Raw genomic sequence first — 21,690 nt, forward strand, 5'->3', positions numbered from 1 at the left:
TCTGATACTTTAGTTTTCTATGTTGTGTTTTATGTAATGTTGTTTGTCTGTTGGTTTGTTGATCTGAGACTTTAGTTTTCTATGTTGTGTTTTATGTAATGTTGTTTGTCTGTTGGTTTGTTGATCTGAGACTTTAGTTTTCTATGTTGTGTTTTATGTAATGTTGTTTGTCTGTTGGTTTGTTGATCTGAGACTTTAGTTTTCTATGTTGTGTTTTGTGTAATGTTGTTTGTCTGTTGGTTTGTTGATCTGAGACTTTAGTTTTCTATGTTGTGTTTTATGTAATGTTGTTTGTCTGTTGGTTTGTTGATCTGAGACTTTAGTTTTCTATGTTGTGTTTTATGTAATGTTGTTTGTCTGTTTGTTTGTTGATCTGAGAATTCAGTTTTCTATGTTGTGTTTTATGTAATGTTGTTTGTCTGTTTGTTTGTTGATCTGAGACTTTAGTTTTCTATGTTGTGTTTTGTGTAATGTTGTTTGTCTGTTTGTTTGTTGATCTGAGACTTTAGTTTTCTATGTTGTGTTTTATGTAATGTTGTTTGTCTGTTGGTTTGTTGATCTGATACTTTAGTTTTCTATGTTGTGTTTTGTGTAATGTTGTTTGTCTGTTGGTTTGTTGATCTGAGACTTTAGTTTTCTATGTTGTGTTTTATGTAATGTTGTTTGTCTGTTGGTTTGTTGATCTGAGACTTTAGTTTTCTATGTTGTGTTTAATGTAATGTTGTTTGTCTGTTTGTTTGTTGATCTGAGACTTTAGTTTTCTATGTTGTGTTTTATGTAATGTTGTTTGTCTGTTGGTTTGTTGATCTGCGACTTTAGTTTTCTATGTTGTGTTTTGTGTAATGTTGTTTGTCTGTTGGTTTGTTGATCTGAGACTTTAGTTTTCTATGTTGTGTTTTGTGTAATGTTGTTTGTCTGTTGGTTTGTTGATCTGAGACTTTAGTTTTCTATGTTGTGTTTTGTGTAATGTTGTTTGTCTGTTGGTTTGTTGATCTGAGACTTTAGTTTTCTATGTTGTGTTTTGTGTAATGTTGTTTGTCTGTTTGTTTGTTGATCTGAGACTTTAGTTTTCTATGTTGTGTTTTATGTAATGTTGTTTGTCTGTTTGTTTGTTGATCTGAGACTTTAGTTTTCTATGTTGTGTTTTATGTAATGTTGTTTGTCTGTTGGTTTGTTGATCTGAGACTTTAGTTTTCTATGTTGTGTTTTATGTAATGTTGTTTGTCTGTTTGTTTGTTGATCTGAGACTTTAGTTTTCTATGTTGTGTTTTATGTAATGTTGTTTGTCTGTTGGTTTGTTGATCTGAGACTTTAGTTTTCTATGTTGTGTTTTATGTAATGTTGTTTGTCTGTTGGTTTGTTGATCTGAGACTTTAGTTTTCTATGTTGTGTTTTATGTAATGTTGTTTGTCTGTTTGTTTGTTGATCTGAGAATTCAGTTTTCTATGTTGTGTTTTATGTAATGTTGTTTGTCTGTTGGTTTGTTGATCTCAGACTTTAGTTTTCTATGTTGTGTTTTATGTAATGTTGTTTGTCTGTTTGTTTGTTGATCTGAGGCTTTTGTTTTCTATGTTGTGTTTTATGTAATGTTGTTTGTCTGTTTGTTTGTTGATCTTAGACTTTAGTTTTCTATGTTGTGTTGTGTGTACTATTGTTTGTCTGTTTGTTTGTTGATCTGAGACTTTAGTCTTCTATGTTGTGTTTTGTGTACTATTGTTTGTCTGTTTGTTTGTTGATCTGAGACTTTAGTTTTCTATGTTGTGTTTTATGTAATGTTGTTTGTCTGTTTGTTTGTTGATCTTAGACTTTAGTTTTCTATGTTGTGTTTTGTGTACTATTGTTTGTCTGTTTGTTTGTTGATCTGAGACTTTAGTTTTCTATGTTGTGTTTTGTGTACTATTGTTTGTCTGTTTGTTTGTTGATCTGAGACTTTAGTTTTCTATGTTGTGTTTTGTGTACTATTGTTTGTCTGTTTGTTTGTTGATCTGAGACTTTAGTTTTCTATGTTGTGTTTTGTGTACTATTGTTTGTCTGTTTGTCTTTTTTAGCCATGGCGTTGTCAGTTTATTTTCGACTGATGAGTTTGAATATCCCTCTGGTATCCGTCGCCCCTCATCTACGGTTAACTGTGATACTTAGGCGTAGTATTTATTACGTGATATAGATATCTGACATAGTTGACCATTGTCTGGTTTATTGTTAGAATAAGTAAAGGTGGAAAAAGCAATAAGGAATCACCAGTTTGCAGTAAGGTAAATACGTTTGTTGATAGCATTATAAATATGCTAAGTAATAGTCCTATCATCAGATGAAAATCAAGCACAATCCCTCCCGTTAGAGGTTTAGTATTATGCCATCATAAATTAAACGAGAAACACACCCTATCATGCAAACAACTGGTGTTAGAATAAATGCCTTTTTTTCTGTGCAAAGACCCTTCGATTTAATCAATATTTATTCTAAAAATGCCATCTTTAATGACTTGACAACAGTACCGTAACTATATCCCTTGTGAATAAAATGACAGTAGCAAAAAGATAAGCTAAGTGGTCGTGATGTTACAGTACTTCGCGATACAGGATGTAATGGAGTTGTTATCAAGAACACTTTAGAAAATACAGATTATTTAGGTGTAATACCACCAAATCAAAGTGCGTCACAACCGGTTGCATACGAAAAAGGGCCGAAAGAAAATATTCCCTTGAATTTGACAGTTGTACAAGATTAATCCTACATTTAATTGCAGTAAACAAAAATCGAATTTATAAACATATATTTTTGGTGTTGCAAAGCACCATTATTTTCTAATTTGGTGTTTCTATAGAATATTTTGGAAACCTGAGGTTACATGGTTACTTAAGCTTGTACATAGGAAAAAAATGGGTGAAATGTTGGTTGGTTAAATATATACCTATATTCATCTCATTATAAAGATGAGGTACAAGGATGGTGTATGGAGCAACAATGATATTATTTTCTTATAAGTAATATCGACGGTTCTATAGAGCCGAATGATTCCGACATATCTCGTCCGGTATATTTTGTAACCCGACACCATGCTAAGCAGAGGAAAAACCTCTTCCCGAGATTTAAGATTTGCAGATATTTAATAGTTTAGAGGAAGTCGAACGTTAACTGTAGTCTGATGAAAGTTTGTTGACGGTAAGATAGCCTGTAGCATAAGGCATAAAGAGAAGAGTAACGGAATAAAGTCTTTTGTAGACGAAACGCGCGTCTGGCGCCAATACAAAATTTCAATCCTGGTATCTATGATGAGTTTATTTACATCAACCTGGTGGAGTTTATATTCCCCGAGGGTATCACTGGCCCGGGTGTTAAAATCAATAATACTAAAGATTCTGAAATTACATTCAAACCATTCATACTTTGTCACTGTTTGTACCTGAATAAACCTGTTCAACAGAACTGCTTTTCCTTTTTACTCCCAATCATGGATCAAAAATTACCAGCGCTTTGTTTTGGTGCCTTTAGTGGTTTTAATTGTTTGACAAAATATTTACGTGATTTGCGACAGCCTGTTTAAAACACGTCAATTGGAGGTAATGTGTATAAATCTACTACAACATGTTGATTGCACTGATACAACAACAGTTTTGACTTTCAAATTCACTTATGACTTGCATCGAAAATCATTTGACGAAATCAGACAAATCAAAACCGGTTCCCGTTTTCAGAATTTGAAATTTTCTCTTAAATCTACAAACTCACTTTCTTTGATTGAAATTGTTATTCTGTTCTAATCATCGTAAGTAAACAGTTTATAGCTAACACAATTTTAAATAAAGCCAACAGTAGTATACCGCTGTTCAAAACTCATAAATCCATGGACAAAAAACAAATTCGGGGTAACAAACTAAAACTGAGGGAAACGCATTAAATATAAGAGGAGAACAACGACACAACATTAAAATAGAACACACACACATACAGAAACGGACTAAGCATTAGACAAAATCCTATTGCAAACAGTAAATTTTATAAAATGACTATACAAAAGATGTACATGATAAAACTGAAGTATTAGCTAATTACAGGAAAAATTATTGTACAGAAATTTTTAAAGATTTTGTTCCCAAACAAATGTAGGCATACTATAGATTTGAAACTTTTGAAAGACCTGTGTAAAGGTAACGTAAAAATAAATACTTTAATTTATAAAATTCTAATAAAAAATAATGACTAAAACATCGCAGGTTTGTATTATCAATGAAAAAAATGTATTAGCAAAGACATTATTCTGCTAAACAAAATTAGTTAGATATGAAGAAAAGTTAAATGAATGGTGTTTTCTCGTGTACAAATATTACTTTTTTTTATAAATACAATGAATTCTTATGGATTTCTCAACTGTTCTTTTTAATAATGCTATTTTTTTTTTCGTCGTATTAACCTGTTTTACTGCAACTTAAAAATAAATGTTTTTCTCTACAACGACGAATATTATGCTTTTAACATATTAAACAACAGGCTATTTCTCGAATCATGCTTTTCACCGGAAAAGATCGTCAATTAAACACTCTCTTGTGACGTAATTTCCCAGGTAGAGAGCGCGCCTGTATCTCTGTACCTATTAAGGTTACAATAAAGCATTAGATTTTATGGGCGCAACCATTTAATGAAGATTACATGGTATTCACAATTAAGAGTATAACTAATCCTGATTGGTTGATAAGTGCGCCCGTTATTTTTTATTAATATAGACTTCGTGCATTCTGCATTATACCAAAGGCCAAATAAATTATTTTCCTTAGTCCTAACGCAACTGAGAAGTCTTTTAACGCTAGGATAAGACACGTATTTTTAAGTGCAAAATTGATAGGCATGGGAGATACGTAAAAATTACGTTAAGAAAAGCAACGCGAACTTATTTTTTTTTAACCAAACAATACTGTCCGAATAATTTTTCTTTAATTCTACCAAGGTTTCCTTTAAAAAATCAACTTTCTAAAGTCTGTATCTCGAAAAAGGCTATCATTGTCGCCTATGGGGAAATAATTGTTTATTTCAATCTTAAGGTTTCAAGCATCTTGTGGAATGTCAGTTTGCATGGTAGTGTAGAAAATTAATCTCAATATCCCATACGACTGAAGGGAAGGTGACCAAATATTTAGATTTTCATTTTCCAAAAATTTCGTTCATTATAACATAAACCTTTTTAACCCATATGTAGAATTTGGTTTTATTTTAAGACTTTGACCGAAGTTTTTGAGTGTCTAGGATTTTCTCTTACGAAAATATCACATTTCTTTAAAGTCTGACACAATAGGGCTATATTCTGATGTCTTCATCAGCATGGTGCTACATAGTGATTTGTCAGCTGACTCATGGTATTTCTATTATGCTGCTTTGAATATGGACAACAAAACCATATCTCAGCAAATATCATTCCTATCCTTTGACGGTAACAGAAACTTTATTATCTAATCTCGTATGATAGATTGATTAAGAGAAAGGTTCAATATCTATAAAAATAATTGGGTTATGCAAAAAAACATATACATTCTTATTGTTGCGATCGTTTATCTATAAAGTTTCTCGCATCATAGTATTCATCTGGTCTTTGAGTTAACTACGTTTTTGACATCTTTGATAACTTTATCTGAAATATCAACGACGTATTTGTGGGATGTGAAATCGGACACGTTCGGGAGATTTGGGATTTTATGGATACGTTTGGGCTCAGAAGACACGTAATGGGGCTTCGGACACATTTTTATATTGGTTTCCAAAGGGTGATAGAATTATAATGATAAAAACACAACTTAAAAATGTATATAGAGTTATCTAACAATAGAAAGTGCATCAATAAAAAAATACGTTACCACAGCAGATTACTGAAAACAACAATCCTACAAGATATTTGTACATCATCAGCACTGTGTTTTTATGTATATTGTTGGACAATATTTTTAACGTAATCAACAAAACCAATATGTAACTTCCTTATTTTGATTGAATGAAGTAAACGAATTCAGGAAAGAAGAAAATATTGGAAATATTTCTAAAAATGTTCCCTTTTATTTGACTATTCTTAATAGATGCTGTTGAATAAATGATTATCCTATAATTTATTATTGATTTGCACATAACAATATCTGTTGTCAAAGAACAAAATGGAAAATTGGACCATCCGTAATAAACACTTGCATAATTCAAATCTTATTGTTTTCATAACTTTCTAAAGTGCTTTGAAAATACTTAGAATCCCAAGAGATTAAGTTTCTAATTTATCTCAAACGGAATATTCTATTTGATGTTGTAATTGTTCAGTCTTGTAATGTTTGTAATGTTTATATCAGCACCAAAATTAATTCATTTTTAAATTTTCCGTTAGACAAATTCTTATAAAAGAAAAATAGGAATCTTATTTTCGATGAAGAAACAAACAATTAAAATCTACAGTTAGGTGAAAATCTGAAATTTACAGGATCTCCCTCTGCACTGTGAAAAATGTTTGAAACATTATTTTCTTCACAAAAAAAAAAATGAAATCTTCTTCTATAGTTTAAGAATTTAAAAAGTGCATTTTCAACACAAGGAAATGCCTGTACAAAGTCAGGAATATGACGGCTGTTTGCCATTCGTTTGATGTGTTTTAGCTTTTGATTTACTTATTTGGTAAGGAACGTTCCTTGGAGTTCGGTATTTTTATTATTTTTTTGTTTATTAAAGCTTCGTACAATAAATAGTACTAATCTGGTGAGTTATGTCCCAAGTCATTTGTATAAAAAGCTGGAAATTTTCCAGGAAATCTGGTTGCCCATATAGATTAACAGTTAACAGTAGTTCACATCTCATGATTCAATCAACTTGACAATTCTTGATGATGGAAGTGGTATAGCAAACACGTTAGGGAAAAACAATGCCAAATTTCATAGATCGTGTTTTTTGGAAGTTTAATTCGACAAAACTAAAACGTGCTCAAAAGAGACAGTTAATTAGTGATGATGTTGTAGAAGATTCCGATCAAAAGAAAGCACACACACGTGCAAGTTTATCTTGTGATGTTTCTTTGAAAGAATATGTATGTTTCCTTTGTGGATCAAGCTCTTCTGACGACACTTACACCACGTGTCCATGTACAATGTCGATAGTCGTGATAGAGAGTGTGCTGTTAAATTACAGGATACTGCAATACTGAAAAAACTTGCAGCAGGTGATTTGGTAGCACAAGAAGCTAAATTCCATGAATCAGACGAGGGTAAAAATGAAAGAGTTAGTCATGGGATAGCGCTGGTAGAATTGGCAAGCTTTATGGAAGACTCAAGAAGTGATGATATAGCACCGGTCTTCAAAATGGCTGATTTAAGTATAATGTATACTGACAGAACTAAAAACCTTGGTGTTGCAAAAGATGGAGGTGCTCACAGCACACGGCTCAAAAAAAAAACTCCTTGTCCATTTCCCAGATATACAGGCCTATATGTACCAACCCGCACTGTCTGGAAGTGACAGACTGTCCCATTCGGAGGACAAGCTGTACCAGCCACATTGTCCTATAGTGACATACCGTCCCATCTTGCGGACAGGCTGTTTTATTGTTCTTTATTTGTATATATATAATTGTCCGTTGTTACTTTATATCGACAAAGAGTCAGTGTGTATATTTAAGTTCATTATGCATAACGTAGATAGTTGTAGTTTTTAATATTGCCGTATTGTTTGTGGACAACTTGGATCCAAGTATTTACTGGAACGTTCGTTTAAGATATAAACGCCTGGTTACACGTTACACTATTAACTTTTATAAAGTGTTACTTGGATGGAGAGTTGTCTCATTGACACTAATACTACACGTCTTCATATATCTATTATATGCTGAATGAGAACCCCTTACGGCTTTTCAAACGTTACGCTCTACGGTTGTTACCTATTTGATCATCAAAAAATATACTCCGAGTGTAATTTCCCTTACAGCTTCTGATCATCAGAGAGTAAACTCTTAGTGAGAACTCATCTCATGAACTCATCTCAATGCAATGCAAAAAGCCATTGGAACAACAATTCAAGGTGTTTTGCTGCAATGCTATTTTCATTTTCCTGTATCGCATCTACTTTTTCCAGCGATAATATAATTTTTACGTCATTCAATTCTGTCCGAGATCCTAACACTGGTTTTTTTCCTCAGCGATATGAATAAAACATTAGCAACTGGCGTTTAACAATCAATCAATCAATCAAGCAATCAAGCAATCAAGCAATCGATAAAAGCTGTTAAAAACTTTATAGCATGAAAATCAATATCGGATAAATAAAAACAAAAAATGTCAGACAAAGTTAGTCTTAATTTACTATAAAGACAACAAAGGTCAGACAAAGGACTTGGGTAGTCTTAATTTACTAGCCATGGTAGCCCCCCTCCCCCTTGGGTAGTGTTAGTTCAAATTTAAGTTCAAATTCAACTCCTTGTGTTATAGAAATTTTATCTTTTGTTCTTAAGCAGCAGATAATATCTTTTATTCAAATACACCATGATTTAATTATCTTTAGCCTATGCGTATACATGGAATAAGATAACTTTAAAATTATTCAAAACAACTGCGCCGAATGTGGCATTAACTTATTATTAAATGTGACATTAACATGATTAACTTGTTATCAAATGTGGCATTAACTTGTTATTAAATGAGACATTAACTTGTTATTAAATGTGGCATTAACTTGTTATTAAATGTGGCATTACAATGTTATTAAATGTGACATTAACTTGTTATTAAATGTGACATTAACTTGTTATTAAATGTGACATTAACTTGTTATTAAATGTGGCATTAACTTGTTATCAAATGTGGCATGTTATTAAATGTGGCATTTACGTGTTATCAAATGAAGAGGGATTTCCATGTTTTACTGCAGTAATTGCCATGTTAAGGATTTGTCACCTTTACTGTAGCACAAATAAGGCAGCTAAATGTTATAAGAATTTCATTTTAGCTGGGGGGGGGGGGGGGGTTCCGCTGATAAAATTGAGAATGGAAATGGGGAATGTGTCAAAGAGACAACAACCCGACCAAATAAAAAACAACAGCAGAAGGTCACCAACAGGTCTTCAATGTAGCGAGAAATTCCAGTATACATTTACCATCTTTCGATCCTTTTATCCATTTTTATTTAATATTAATTTGTTCTTGTCCTTGGACTTGGTATAATATAATATTGCCACTGGACGTTTAAAAACATCAATTGAAGTTGTGGAATATATAAACTTATTTTTGTAGTATGATAAATATTTATCGGGTGAAATCCTTCTAGCGTATGACTTGTTTACCTACAGTGCATATTGTGCAAAATGTCTTCGTCAAGGAGTTTAAACCTGTTTCATCAGTTTGGGAAAAAGATTATTGGAATTGGAATGAATTATAGGTAATAAGTAATTTATTAGCGTAAGATTTATTGCATCACCACGGTGCAGTTACATAACAAATGATACACAGGACTTAAATACATATTATAAAGAAACCAAATTGTATTTGTTTAGACACGCACTATTGCAACTGTATGGAGCGTCCATTTAAAACTAACCAAACCACTTATGTTCTACCGTATGTAACATTTTAATGTACTGATTATCTTTGAGATTTTGCTCATAGCTAGGGACATTTATATTAGCAAATAAAATTTTGTTGATCAATGTTTTTATTTCAAATCCTGTCTATTTATATTACAACGATATCAAAAATTTAATCTGCTGACTGAGGCAATGTGACCGAGGACCTTTGATTTTGCTCATGATTCACTGGGGTAAAGCTGATGACCGTAACTGCATGCACGGTCATCCCAAGATGTCAGATGAACAATTAGGTCAGTTTCTGTATTGTCTGTTAAAGTGTTTCTATATCATTTTCTTTACAAATCATACATTTCAACGATGTAAATTTATATAAGATTCACTAGGAAATCACTAATTACTACCGAGAAATGTGCATGAAACAGGAATTTCGATTTGAAAAAATCGCTCAGATGACCGTAAATCACAATCGAGATGACCGTAACAGAATCAGCGATTCATAACAAGGGTGACCGTAATTGGTTTAAAGATGACCGTAATTTGTAAATGATGACCGTAACTTTTAAAGGATGACCGTCATTTCTAAGAAATATCCGTATTTATATAACTACCTTTTTGTATCCAATGAAGTTAATCGTGTTGGTATAAACGTATTAATATGAGAGTATTATCCTATAAGTTGAAGAAACTAAGACGTGCTTCAAATGCATAGTTCACCATATGTATCTTTTTTACAGTAGAGGGTTGAATTTTTAAAATGAATTTGCAACAAGACATGCACATGAACAAGTGGGGAAAACATGCAACAAAAGCGCGATAAAATAACACCTTACAAGTATAATGAACAAAACTGCGGTGCACAGCCTCCAACTACAAGACAAAAGATTTTTTTTTATTTCTGGGATTCCTTTTAATGACGTATAATAAATACACATTTTTAAAAATGCCAATGCATGTACACCCATTGATATTATATCGTCTTCCATTTTGTCGTGCAAATAAAATAACAGAAAATATTTTGAAAATATCATACGACTAAACTAGTGATGGTGAGCTCCAGCAAAGTAGATCCTTAAAATAGTCTTGTACGAATAGCGTATCACAAGAGGGAACGTTGTCAATTTGTATATATACAGAAATGTTATTCATACAGTCAGGATACTACTTCGTCAAAATTATCTCCCCATTACGCCAGGCAGTTCATTTTCACAATCGTAGAAATGGAAGCCATTGTAGGGATGACGCGCTGCCAATTTTGCTCCTGAAAACCGATAAATTTATCCGCATAGCACCATTACGATCCTTATATGTCAGTTGTATTTTAAAAGACAAATGTATCTACTAGCTAATGAGCATCAGTTAATGATCTTGTCTGCATTGATTCAACTTAAAACTATTGTCTAATCGGATGTCAGGTGGAATTTTCGAAAATTCTTAAACATTTAAAAAAAATTCTGATTAAATATTTCGTGGAAGGGCAGACTAAAAATTTTCAGTGGTTGAAGATTATAAACCCTAGTTATCACACACAAACAATTTTTTTTTTTTCGAAGATATGCATTTTCATCATCCAAATTAAAAGACTGTCGTCAAGTACTTTTAGAAAAAAATATCTATTCGAACACACCTACTCTGTTTTTGTGATTGATTAGTCTCGATGCACCAGAGTTATCGTTCTTACAGCCAACAATATGCATATGGAGCGTCTGGATGATCGAGACTAGTGATTCATTAGATATGTATTTCACTTGACCCATATATTTCATCTTTTCGTACTGTCATTTTTTTACGTTATAAAGTCAACCTGTAGCTTTGATATATAAAAATTATAGAATCTGAAGCGAGATGCTATATCAAATACCCTTGCTTTGTACGTTTTAAAGACAAAAAATACACCTCAAACACGCCCTAACATAAAAAAGGTGCACTCGATTTTCTCTTTTCGATACTATCGTTAACTATTTTTGGGAATTTTTTCTTGATTCACATAATGGAAGGGCAGACACGAAAATTTCTGAACTAATAGTTCTCCGTCCGTGGTAAAAAAAAATCGGAGGTTATGCATTTTCTACATCCAACTTATAGTACCCATGTCGTCGACATGATATCTTATTGTTCTGCAGTACTATGTAATTGATAAATTGAAAACTTATGCAAATGGTGTTTTTAAAATTAAACACTTCGTAATTGAGAAGAAAATTGTCGTTTTATTTGTTTCTAATAACTTTTAAAAATTTTGTTACTTAGTAAACATTACAGTAAACATTTATCGCCTTCTCTAACAAAGAGCTACGATTCTTTTGTTCTATTTCAACTGGATTTCCGCCTGCATATATCAAGACAATTCAAGATATTAATCTGCTTCCTCTGGAACCATACACATGGGCTCGATTACCGAATATTCATATGTATTATCAGAGACATATATACACTGCTAACCGAGCCCCTATTGAGATCGACAAACTCAACAAAAAGCTTTGAATACAAGTACGGATATTTCTTAGAATTGACGGTCGTCCTTTATAAATTACAGTCAGCCTTTACAAATTACGGTCATCCTTCACAAGTTACGGTCATCTTTTTACCAATCACGGTCATCCTTGTTATATGTTACGGTCATCTTGAAAATATTTTGATTATGATTTACGGTCATCTTAACGATTTTTTCAAATCGAATTTCCCATTTCATGCACATTTCTCGGTAGTAGTTTGTGATTTCCGAGTGATTCTTTTATAAATTTACGTCATTTCAATGTATGATTTGTAAAGAAAATGATATAGAAACACTTTAACAGACAATACAGAAACTGACCTAATTTTTCATCCGACATCTTGGGATGACCGTGAATGCAGTTACGGTCATCAGCTTTACCCCAGTGATGATTCTGATCATTAAACTTCGGGATCGATGTTTTATGTCCCATTTATCAGTCTATGGAAGAAGCGAATCGATATAAACTTTTCTCATATCAACGAGCGATATTGTCTTATATAAACGAGTTGCATTGTGGGAATTTCAGACGAATGTTAGCCTTTGTACGAAGAAAGGCAGATTTCTCGGTATAAAGTAATCACTCTTTTCTTAAAACAGGGTGACATTTAACACGACATACGTCTGCTGTATAATTTCCATGAATTATTTTATGTAATAACAAGCAAGGTGTATTTTTAAAAACGATAAAATTGAATTGTTGAATAAATGAAACATAAATGCACGATTTATCATTTGTAGATGTACATACATATCATGTAGCAAATTCAATGGAATGCAATTGAGATGAATTCAATTGTTTGCTAAGCCAAAATCACCTATAAGTCAAACATACGGCTATATTTTATTATATTATTGCGATGTTTGTCTTATATCATAGCGATGTGTTTTTAATATCAAAAATTTATGAATGCGATACTTTTCTAATATAACTGCTATAGTTTTCTAATATAAAATTAGTACGATGACACGTCACAATGCATGTCAAGAAAACCGCAAACATATTTCACAAACTTAGTTCATAACCAGCTTAATGTTTGAGGATCAATATCACTAAAATTTCGTATCTGTAACAAAATTAACGCATACATGAACTTATCATTTCGAAAATGTTGCTTGACCCTATTGATAGTTGAAAGTGTTACAACCTGTTCAGTCTATTGTTTTCAATCACATGGTTTAACCGACTAATCCTATTTGAAATGATGATGCAATGGAGGAATTTAAATGCGGTTGTAAATAGTCTACCGACCTATTAGATTCTTATATAGGTCCAGTGGCGGATCCAGGGATGGGGGTGAGGGTCCGGCGGTTGGAAATCCCCCTTTTTTTTTGGCCGATCAATGCATTTGAATGGGGACGTATGGTTGGGAACCCCCCCCTTTTATCTTGGGTTTGGAACCCCCCCTTTTGAAAACGACTGGTTGAGGTCACACTGCTATAGCCTATCCACATGGGTAATATATAAATAGACAAAAAATATCATTACTTAAAGGAAAAAAACATTCATTCAAACAATCCAATCCAATACAGCTCAAAATTACAACGAATATTCAAATGGTAAAATAAATATTTCAAACAAATTAAAATGCTGATGTCCCGAACTTTGAAGATACCAACTGGGTAGCCTCAAACTATAAATTGAACGACTTCAGATACAACGAAAATCAAAATTTTGTTAAACAGAAAATGTATTTATTATTAACATAGAAAAAAATATTCAGAAGGAAAACAGTTCGTTTTGGATATCAAAGACTTTTCCCGTTGGTAAATCGATATCTCTATGAACATAATCAGCTCGCCGCGTTGACGCTCTTTTACATCGCGATGACCGTGAGGGCATTCCGATGTATTGTTGCCACAGAGATTTGACTTTCGTTTTTGACTAGTAACCGATCGTATAAATACGCGAACATTTCTTAGTGCAAAATAACAATCCGTATCGCTTGTTATAAATTAATTTCTTCAATGAATACTAAAAAAAAAATGTTTAAAGTATAAAATAAATAAGATGTAAATGTCTGTTGACGTTAGAAATGTGTATATATTTTTTCTATATTTATACATTTAGATCGTTCAGTGCTGTTTATTTGGTATTTTTATTGACGTAATCGTTCTTGTACCATCATAACTGTCGTTACCGTTTTAAAGCTTTAGAATTGTGCTAGTTCATACTACACTTTACAAAAGATTTAGCACCCAAATGACGTGGACTGGAAAGCAGTTATTTATAAGGGGAAATTTTAAAGATTTATAGATATAAGATATGGTGCATGAGTTCGAATGAGACAACTTTCCATCAAAGTAATAATTTGTTTCAAGTAAACCATTATAGATCAAAGTAGGGCCTTAAACACGGAGCCTTGACTCACAGCGAACACCACGCTATATAGGAACCAAAAAATTACTAGTGTTAAACCATTCAAACAGGAAAACCAACGGTCTAATTTGTATAAAAAAAGGAGATTCAAAAGTACAGGTCAGATTTTGTCAAATCAATCTGAACGAGGACAGTATGATTCATCTTTGTCACAAGTTAGTTGCATTGTTATCAATAAAGAAAGTCTTCCATGCGTGCGTTGCGAGCATATCAGATATATATTATTTCGGTGCGTTCATTATAAAATTTGCTAAATGTTATATATGTAAACGATAATTTTGATACTTAGCTATTTAATTATGACATTGTTTATTAAACCCCATCGGTACTGGTATTTTCAAATTTTGAAAATGATGGATTGAACCTGGTTTTATAGCGCTAACCCTCTCACGTGTATGACAGTCTCGTCAAATTCTGTCATATTTACAACGATGCGTGAACAAAACAGACATAATAGGTAAAATTGTCAAAATATGGGTACAGCAGTCAAATATTGTTAATACTTATAAGTAATAATATTGATATAACAAAAACACCGCTATGATATTTTAAAAGTATCGCATTGATATTAGAACTAATAGCATTTGTATATTTATGTATATAAGAAAAACACAGCACTTCAAATTTTACACGAACATAAACGTTTGCTTCTAACTAACTTCTGAATGTATATTTAGACTCAATTGTTGTTTATATTTGAACAATAAGTTTTAAAGTTAGTATTTTCTTTATTTTTCGATGCCGATAACAACATTTTCCGCATGGAATGTCTACATATTTACAATTGATATTAGACAATATCGCTATGTGATATATAAGAAAAGTTTTTATCGATTCGCTTCATCCATATACTGTTTATGGGCATTTTGTTTTCTGGTCTGTGCGTCCGTTCGTCCATCCGTTCGTTCGTTCGTTCGTTCGTTCGTTCGTTCGTTCGTTCGTTCATTCGTTCGTTCGTTCGTCCGTTCGTTCGTTCGTTCGTTCATCCGTTCGTCCGTTTGTCTGTCCCGCTTCACTTTAAAATTTTTGGTCGAGGTAGTTTTTGATGAAGTTGAAGTACAATCAACTTGAAACTTAGTACACATGTTCCCTATGACATGATCTTTCTAATTTTAATTCGAGATTTTACCCCATTTTCACGGTCAACTGAACATAGAAAATGACAGTGGGGATGGGGCATCCGTGTACTAGGGGCACATTCTTGTTTTACCAAAGTTACGTTCATGATTTTCAGGTGTGTTTGATCCTATTCCTATCAACTTTATTTCACACCAGCACGAGGAAAAGATTATCTTCAGTATTAATAGTAAGAAAGTCAGTTTGTTATATTATCCCCTGGACGTTTCACACCAACCATTCATCTTTTTAAATTAAAGAGACAGCCGTGTTATATGGTGGAAAGGGTCTTCGCAATTAATTTGATAGAAAAATTATCAATCAATCATTTAACAGTATTGAGTTTATATCAACTGGATCTTATCCAAGTATTTTAGAACACTTTTTCTTTGTACAATTTTTTTATTAGTACCAACAGTAACGGTTGCGTAACGGACGACATAAAAATATCAATTGGGATAAAAAAAAAAAAAAAAAAAAACTTAAATCAAATAGTTTGAGGTGGGGTTTGTAAAAATTGCTGACGTTTTTGGAGGACTGGAAAGCAGTTATTTATAAGGGGAAATTTTAAAGATTTATAGATATAAGAAGATGGTGCATGAGTTCGAATGAGACAACTTTCCATCAAAGTAATAATTTGTTTCAAGTAAACCTTTATAGATCAAAGTAGGGCCTTAAACACGGAGCCTTGGCTCACAGCGAACACCACGCTATATAGGAACCAAAAAATTACTAGTGTAAAACCATTCAAACAGGAAAACCAACGGTCTAATTTGTATAAAAAAAAGGAGATTCAAAAGTACAGGTCAGATTTTGTCAAATCAATCTGAACGAGGACAGTATGATTCATCTTTGTCACAAGTTAGTTGCATTGTTATCAATAAAGAAAGTCTTCCATGCGTGCGTTGCAAGCATATCAGATATATATTATTTCGGTGCGTTCATTATAAAATTTGCTAAATGTTATATATGTAAAAGATAATTTTGATACTTAGCTATTTAATTATGACATTGTTTATTAAACCCCATCGGTACTGGTATTTTCAAATTTTGAAAATGATGGATTGAACCTGGTTTTATAGCGCTAACCCTCTCACGTGTATGACAGTCTCGTCAAATTCTGTCATATTTACAACGATGCGTGAACAAAACAGACATAATAGGTAAAATTGTCAAAATATGGGTACAGCAGTCAAATATTGTTAATACTTATAAGTAATAATATTGATATAACAAAAACACCGCTATGATATTTTAAAAGTATCGCATTGATATTAGAACTAATAGCATTTGTATATTTATGTATATAAGAAAAACACAGCACATCAAATTTTACACGAACATAAACGTTTGCTTCTAACTAACTTCTGAATGTATATTTAGACTCAATTGTTGTTTATATTTGAACAATAAGTTTTAAAGTTAGTATTTTCTTTATTTTTCGATGCCGATAACAACATTTTCCGCATGGAATGTCTACATATTTACAATTGATATTAGACAATATCGCTATGTGATATATAAGAAAAGTTTTTATCGATTCGCTTCATCCATATACTGTTTATGGGCATTTTGTTTTCTGGTCTGTGCGTCCGTTCGTCCATCCGTTCGTTCGTTCGTTCGTTCGTTCGTTCGTTCGTTCGTTCATTCGTTCGTTCGTTCGTTCGTTCGTTCGTTCGTTCATCCGTTCGTCCGTTTGTCTGTCCCGCTTCACTTTAAAATTTTTGGTCGAGGTAGTTTTTGATGAAGTTGAAGTACAATCAACTTGAAACTTAGTACACATGTTCCCTATGACATGATCTTTCTAATTTTAATTCGAGATTTTACCCCATTTTCACGGTCAACTGAACATAGAAAATGACAGTGGGGATGGGGCATCCGTGTACTAGGGGCACATTCTTGTTTTACCAAAGTTACGTTCATGATTTTCAGGTGTATTTAATCCTATTCCTATCAACTTTATTTCACACCAGCACGAGGAAAAGATTATCTTCAGTATTAATAGTAAGAAAGTCAGTTTGTTATATTATCCCCTGGACGTTTCACACCAACCATTCATCTTTTTAAATTAAAGAGACAGCCGTGTTATATGGTGGAAAGGGTCTTCGCAATTAATTTGATAGAAAAATTATCAATCAATCATTTAACAGTATTGAGTTTATATCATCTGGATCTTATCCAAGTATTTTAGAACACTTTTTCTTTGTACAATTTTTTTATTAGTACCAACAGTAACGGTTGCGTAACGGACGACATAAAAATATCAATTGGGATAAAAAAAAAAAAATAAAAAAAAACTTAAATCAAATAGTTTGGGGTGGGGTTTGTAAAAATTGCTGCAAAGTTTGTTTATCCAACATCGATTTTACTTATAATTATATCCATAATTGTCAATCAATTTTTCACAAATTAAGTTAAGATGGGGGGGGGGGGGAGGGGGAGGGGGAGAGACAGTGAAAAAACTATGTGAATTAAGTTTTCTTATCCTACGTCGCCCCTAAGAATGCAGCGCAGTGCTCATCAACAATATTATAAAAGGAACTCATACAAACATTTTTTTCAAGGTATTCAAAATAATTTACCTTTGATTCACTTTCATGCAATGTTGACATCCTTTTCCTTTTGTTAACTTAACACACACAATGCATGCGTTATCGTAATCTAACTAAGCGGTTAAATTGAGGTTCTCATGAATATACGGACTCAACGCATCACTTGCAAGTGAATAATTCATCCATGATGTTTCTAGACTTATTTTGACAAAATTGAACCATACTGGCTGCTAAAAGCGAATTATTATTGAACTAACACAAAATTATATATGTTTTTATTTATATCGTATCTAGTGCCCCTTATATACACGAGTAGCAAAATGTGACCGGTTCGTTAGATATTCCAGATCAATATTAGGCTATACTTAATAGCTCTCAAGTGTTATAACTATATCTTATCGACTAAAGTATCGTAGTACAAAATATAATACATGAAACAAAGATTGTCGAAACACATTTATCCTAATTTAATTACTTGTTAAAAGATGTATTATATAGATCATCTTCCTTTGGTGTCCGTCCGTCACCGAAATACTCACTGAAAAATATCTATGTATATACATTTATATAAAGTACCATGTAGTATATTTTTTCTAATTCTTAAGATAAAAGCACATATACTCAACTGTTAGAATCGTCTGTTGTCGTCAATTGTGTGCGATTTTTTAAACTATTATAGAAAAAAAAAAGATAACTGATAAAGATTAATCTCTATTCTCACATCTGAATGTTTCAGATAGCTATTTTTTCTCTAAGATAGTACTTGTTTTTTATAAACAGTACATAGTCATTAAATATATTTTTCTGTATCATCATGCATGAGGGTCTGGGTGGAGCTCCTTCATTTCTGTGTCATCATGCATGAAGGTCTGGTGGAGCTCCTTCATTTCTGTGTCATCATGCATTAGGGTCTGGGTGGAGCTTTTTCATTTCTGTGTCATCATGCATGAGGGTCTGGGTGGAGCTCCTTCATTTCTGTGTCATCATGCATGAGGGTCTGGGTGGAGCTCCTTCATTTCTGTATTCATTATTTTTAAGGTCATTTTTCTCTGAAGCTTATTTTGTGGTCATATTTCTGTATTATTTGCTCGATCCATTATGCTCTATTCTGTCACGAAACCTCATTCACCATGAGGGTCATACATTTGACTGATTCATTGAGAAAACATTTGGATTTTTATGCCCCATTTATGGGCATTATGTTTTCTGGTCTGTGCGTCCGTTCGTTCGTCCGTCCGTCCGTCCGTCTGTCCCGTGGGTAAAGTTTTTGGTCGAGGTAGTTTTTTATGAAGTTGAAGTCCAATCAACTTGAAACTTAGTACACATGTTCCCTATGATATGATCTTTCTAATTTTAATGCCAATTTAAAGATTTTACCCCATTTTCACGATCAACTGAACATAGAAAATGATAGTGCGGATGGGGCATCCGTGTACTATGGAAACATTCTTGTTTTTGATTGCTTCTTCTGTTATGTGTTGTTTTATTATTTTAGGAATGTTGCAAAGGAATTAGGAGCGCCGATTCCGAATAAACCACTGGTCTTTCTCAAGCCTACAACAACATATATCACAGAGGGACAAGATATACGGGTACATTTATTCAAACACCAAATATATATGAAAATAATGCTAAAGATAAGAAGCGAATTTATCGCTATTCTACGGAATTTTCCTTTGATCTTACTATCTTACTGATTGATAATTTCCTTTCCCAGCACAGTAGAGAGATATGAAACATTATCGTTTTTTTGTGCGTTTTTCCTTTGATGTTTTTTTGTGATAATTTTTCATATCATGCTACTTGCTTGAGATGGAAACTTATCGCTAGAAACTAAGGAGGCACGTGGCGTTGCTAATGAAATTGACATGAAATTGACGCGTAGTCATAGGTAAAATAGCGATACACAGATTATCATTGGTCATCTCAACTCGATTGCTTTTCTCGCTTTCGCTGTACCGGCTCAAGCGAGAAAAACCAATCTCGTTGAGATGATCAACGATAATCTATAAATATCACTAGAAACTGAGGACCACGTGCCGTTATCAATGTAAATATCAAAGTTGTCATAGGCAAATAGCGATAAACAGATTAATCAATATACTCATCACAACTCGATTGTTTTTTCTCGCTTTCGCAGTACCGACTTTAGTGAGAAAAACAATTGCAGTTTTGTTCACTTGCATTCCAACCTGTTGTTTGCCTACGATTTGAAAACATTTCTTGTACAATTTATCAAGAAATTCGGTTATGCAAGCATAATTATTTGAAAAATTCCAATTTATAGGCAATATTAGACGACTGTATGTCTTGACAAGATATGTATGCAGGCTTGAAGAATTACAAATCAAGTCAGTTGATAAAATAAGTTCAACACTTCATTTTTTAGATTTACATATAATTTCAGTGTTCAATGATATCGCTTTCATTACATATTTATATTTTATCGTGAAGGTAGTAATTTAATGATCCAAATAGAATTTATAAATCATTACAGAGAATTTGCATTTATGATATTTATGAGAACAAATTCAACGCAAATACAACTATTTCCTGTTTTTAAACATTCTGTTTTTATACTTTTTTTCTATATCTTCAGCTTGTGATTTGTATGCCTTTTTTATTTTTTAGTTTCCCCTAAACTGCAAAGAAATGTTGTATGAAATAGAATTTGGCGTGGTGATTGGAAAGAGAGGATTTAACATCTCCCGATCAGAGGCTGATTCCTATATAGGTGGCTATTGTGTCACACTAGATATGACATCAAAAGACCATTGGCTGGAAGCTAATAAAAACGGACATCCATGGGCATTGGCAAAGGCTTTTGATACATCAACTCCGATTGGAAGATTTATAGAGAAATCCAAAGTTTCTGATCCAACAAATGTTCAGCTTTGGTTGAATCTTAACGGAAAACAACGCCAGTACGAGAATACGGGAGATATGATTTTCCCTGTTGACTATCTGCTAGAATATGTAACTCAGTATATGTCTGTTGAGGAAGGAGATCTCATCATTACTGGAACCCCTCCAGGGTTTGATACAGTCCATAAGGGCGATGTTATCGAAGCAGGATTTAAAAACATAGATAGTATTAAATTTCATGTGTCTAAAAATTAAATGTTGTGTGTTTTGCTATAGATGTTTCAACTATATATATTTTTCTTATTAAAACATTGTCAACTTGTTAATTCCAGATATAAATAAATATTGGTGTCCCCCTTTTGAAAATTCATAACCAAACACAACTATAACGAATTATGAATAATAATGATAACAAGGAAGGAAGAAGAAAAAGTACTTTTAATGTATTTTTGTTATTAATGCTATTTTCATTTGTCTGTTATTATATCTGTCACGTTATATACCGTACAATGTCTCATGTGTGTTGCTTATACTATTATAATTGTTAATTGTAAATGCCCCCTGTGGGACCCTGATTGGAATAATAAAATATTCGATTTGATTTGATTTGATTTGATTATAGATGGTTTGAAGGGTGCTTTATACCCTTTTTTGTGGCATTGTGAACGACGGACAGGCAGGTGAGATAAGTATGTTCCTTCTGAGTTAACTGGTCTAGCCCTTAGGTTCATTTGATGTGTTCCTTCCGAGCTAATTT

At 32.8% G+C, this 21,690-nt stretch overlaps 1 protein-coding gene across 1 annotated transcript; it reads left to right on the forward strand.

Moving 5' to 3' along the window:
- Positions 1 to 9,262: 9,262 nt before the first annotated feature.
- Positions 9,263 to 21,534, forward strand: LOC139528822 (oxaloacetate tautomerase FAHD1, mitochondrial-like). Its single transcript, XM_071325033.1, has 3 exons — positions 9,263 to 9,384; positions 19,564 to 19,660; positions 20,700 to 21,534. Exons 1-3 carry the CDS (start codon positions 9,311 to 9,313, stop codon positions 21,186 to 21,188), a joined length of 660 nt encoding a protein of 219 aa, XP_071181134.1. The 5' UTR covers positions 9,263 to 9,310; the 3' UTR covers positions 21,189 to 21,534.
- The last annotated feature ends 156 nt before the right edge of the window (positions 21,535 to 21,690 follow it).

This window comes from Mytilus edulis, chromosome 6, assembly GCF_963676685.1.
Source record: "Mytilus edulis chromosome 6, xbMytEdul2.2, whole genome shotgun sequence".
Taxonomy (NCBI): Eukaryota; Metazoa; Mollusca; class Bivalvia; order Mytilida; family Mytilidae; genus Mytilus; species Mytilus edulis.

What these genes read in the sequence shown, in the direction of transcription:
- LOC139528822 (XM_071325033.1), top strand. Translation starts at nt 9,311, where the DNA reads ATGTCTTCGTCAAGGAGTTTAAACCTGTTTCATCAGTTTGGGAAAAAG. An exon ending in GGAATTGGAATGAATTATAG is followed by an intron (nt 9,385 to 19,563) that starts GTAATAAGTAAT and finishes TTATTATTTTAG; the next exon opens with GAATGTTGCAAAGGAATTAG. An exon ending in CAGAGGGACAAGATATACGG is followed by an intron (nt 19,661 to 20,699) that starts GTACATTTATTC and finishes TTTATTTTTTAG; the next exon opens with TTTCCCCTAAACTGCAAAGA.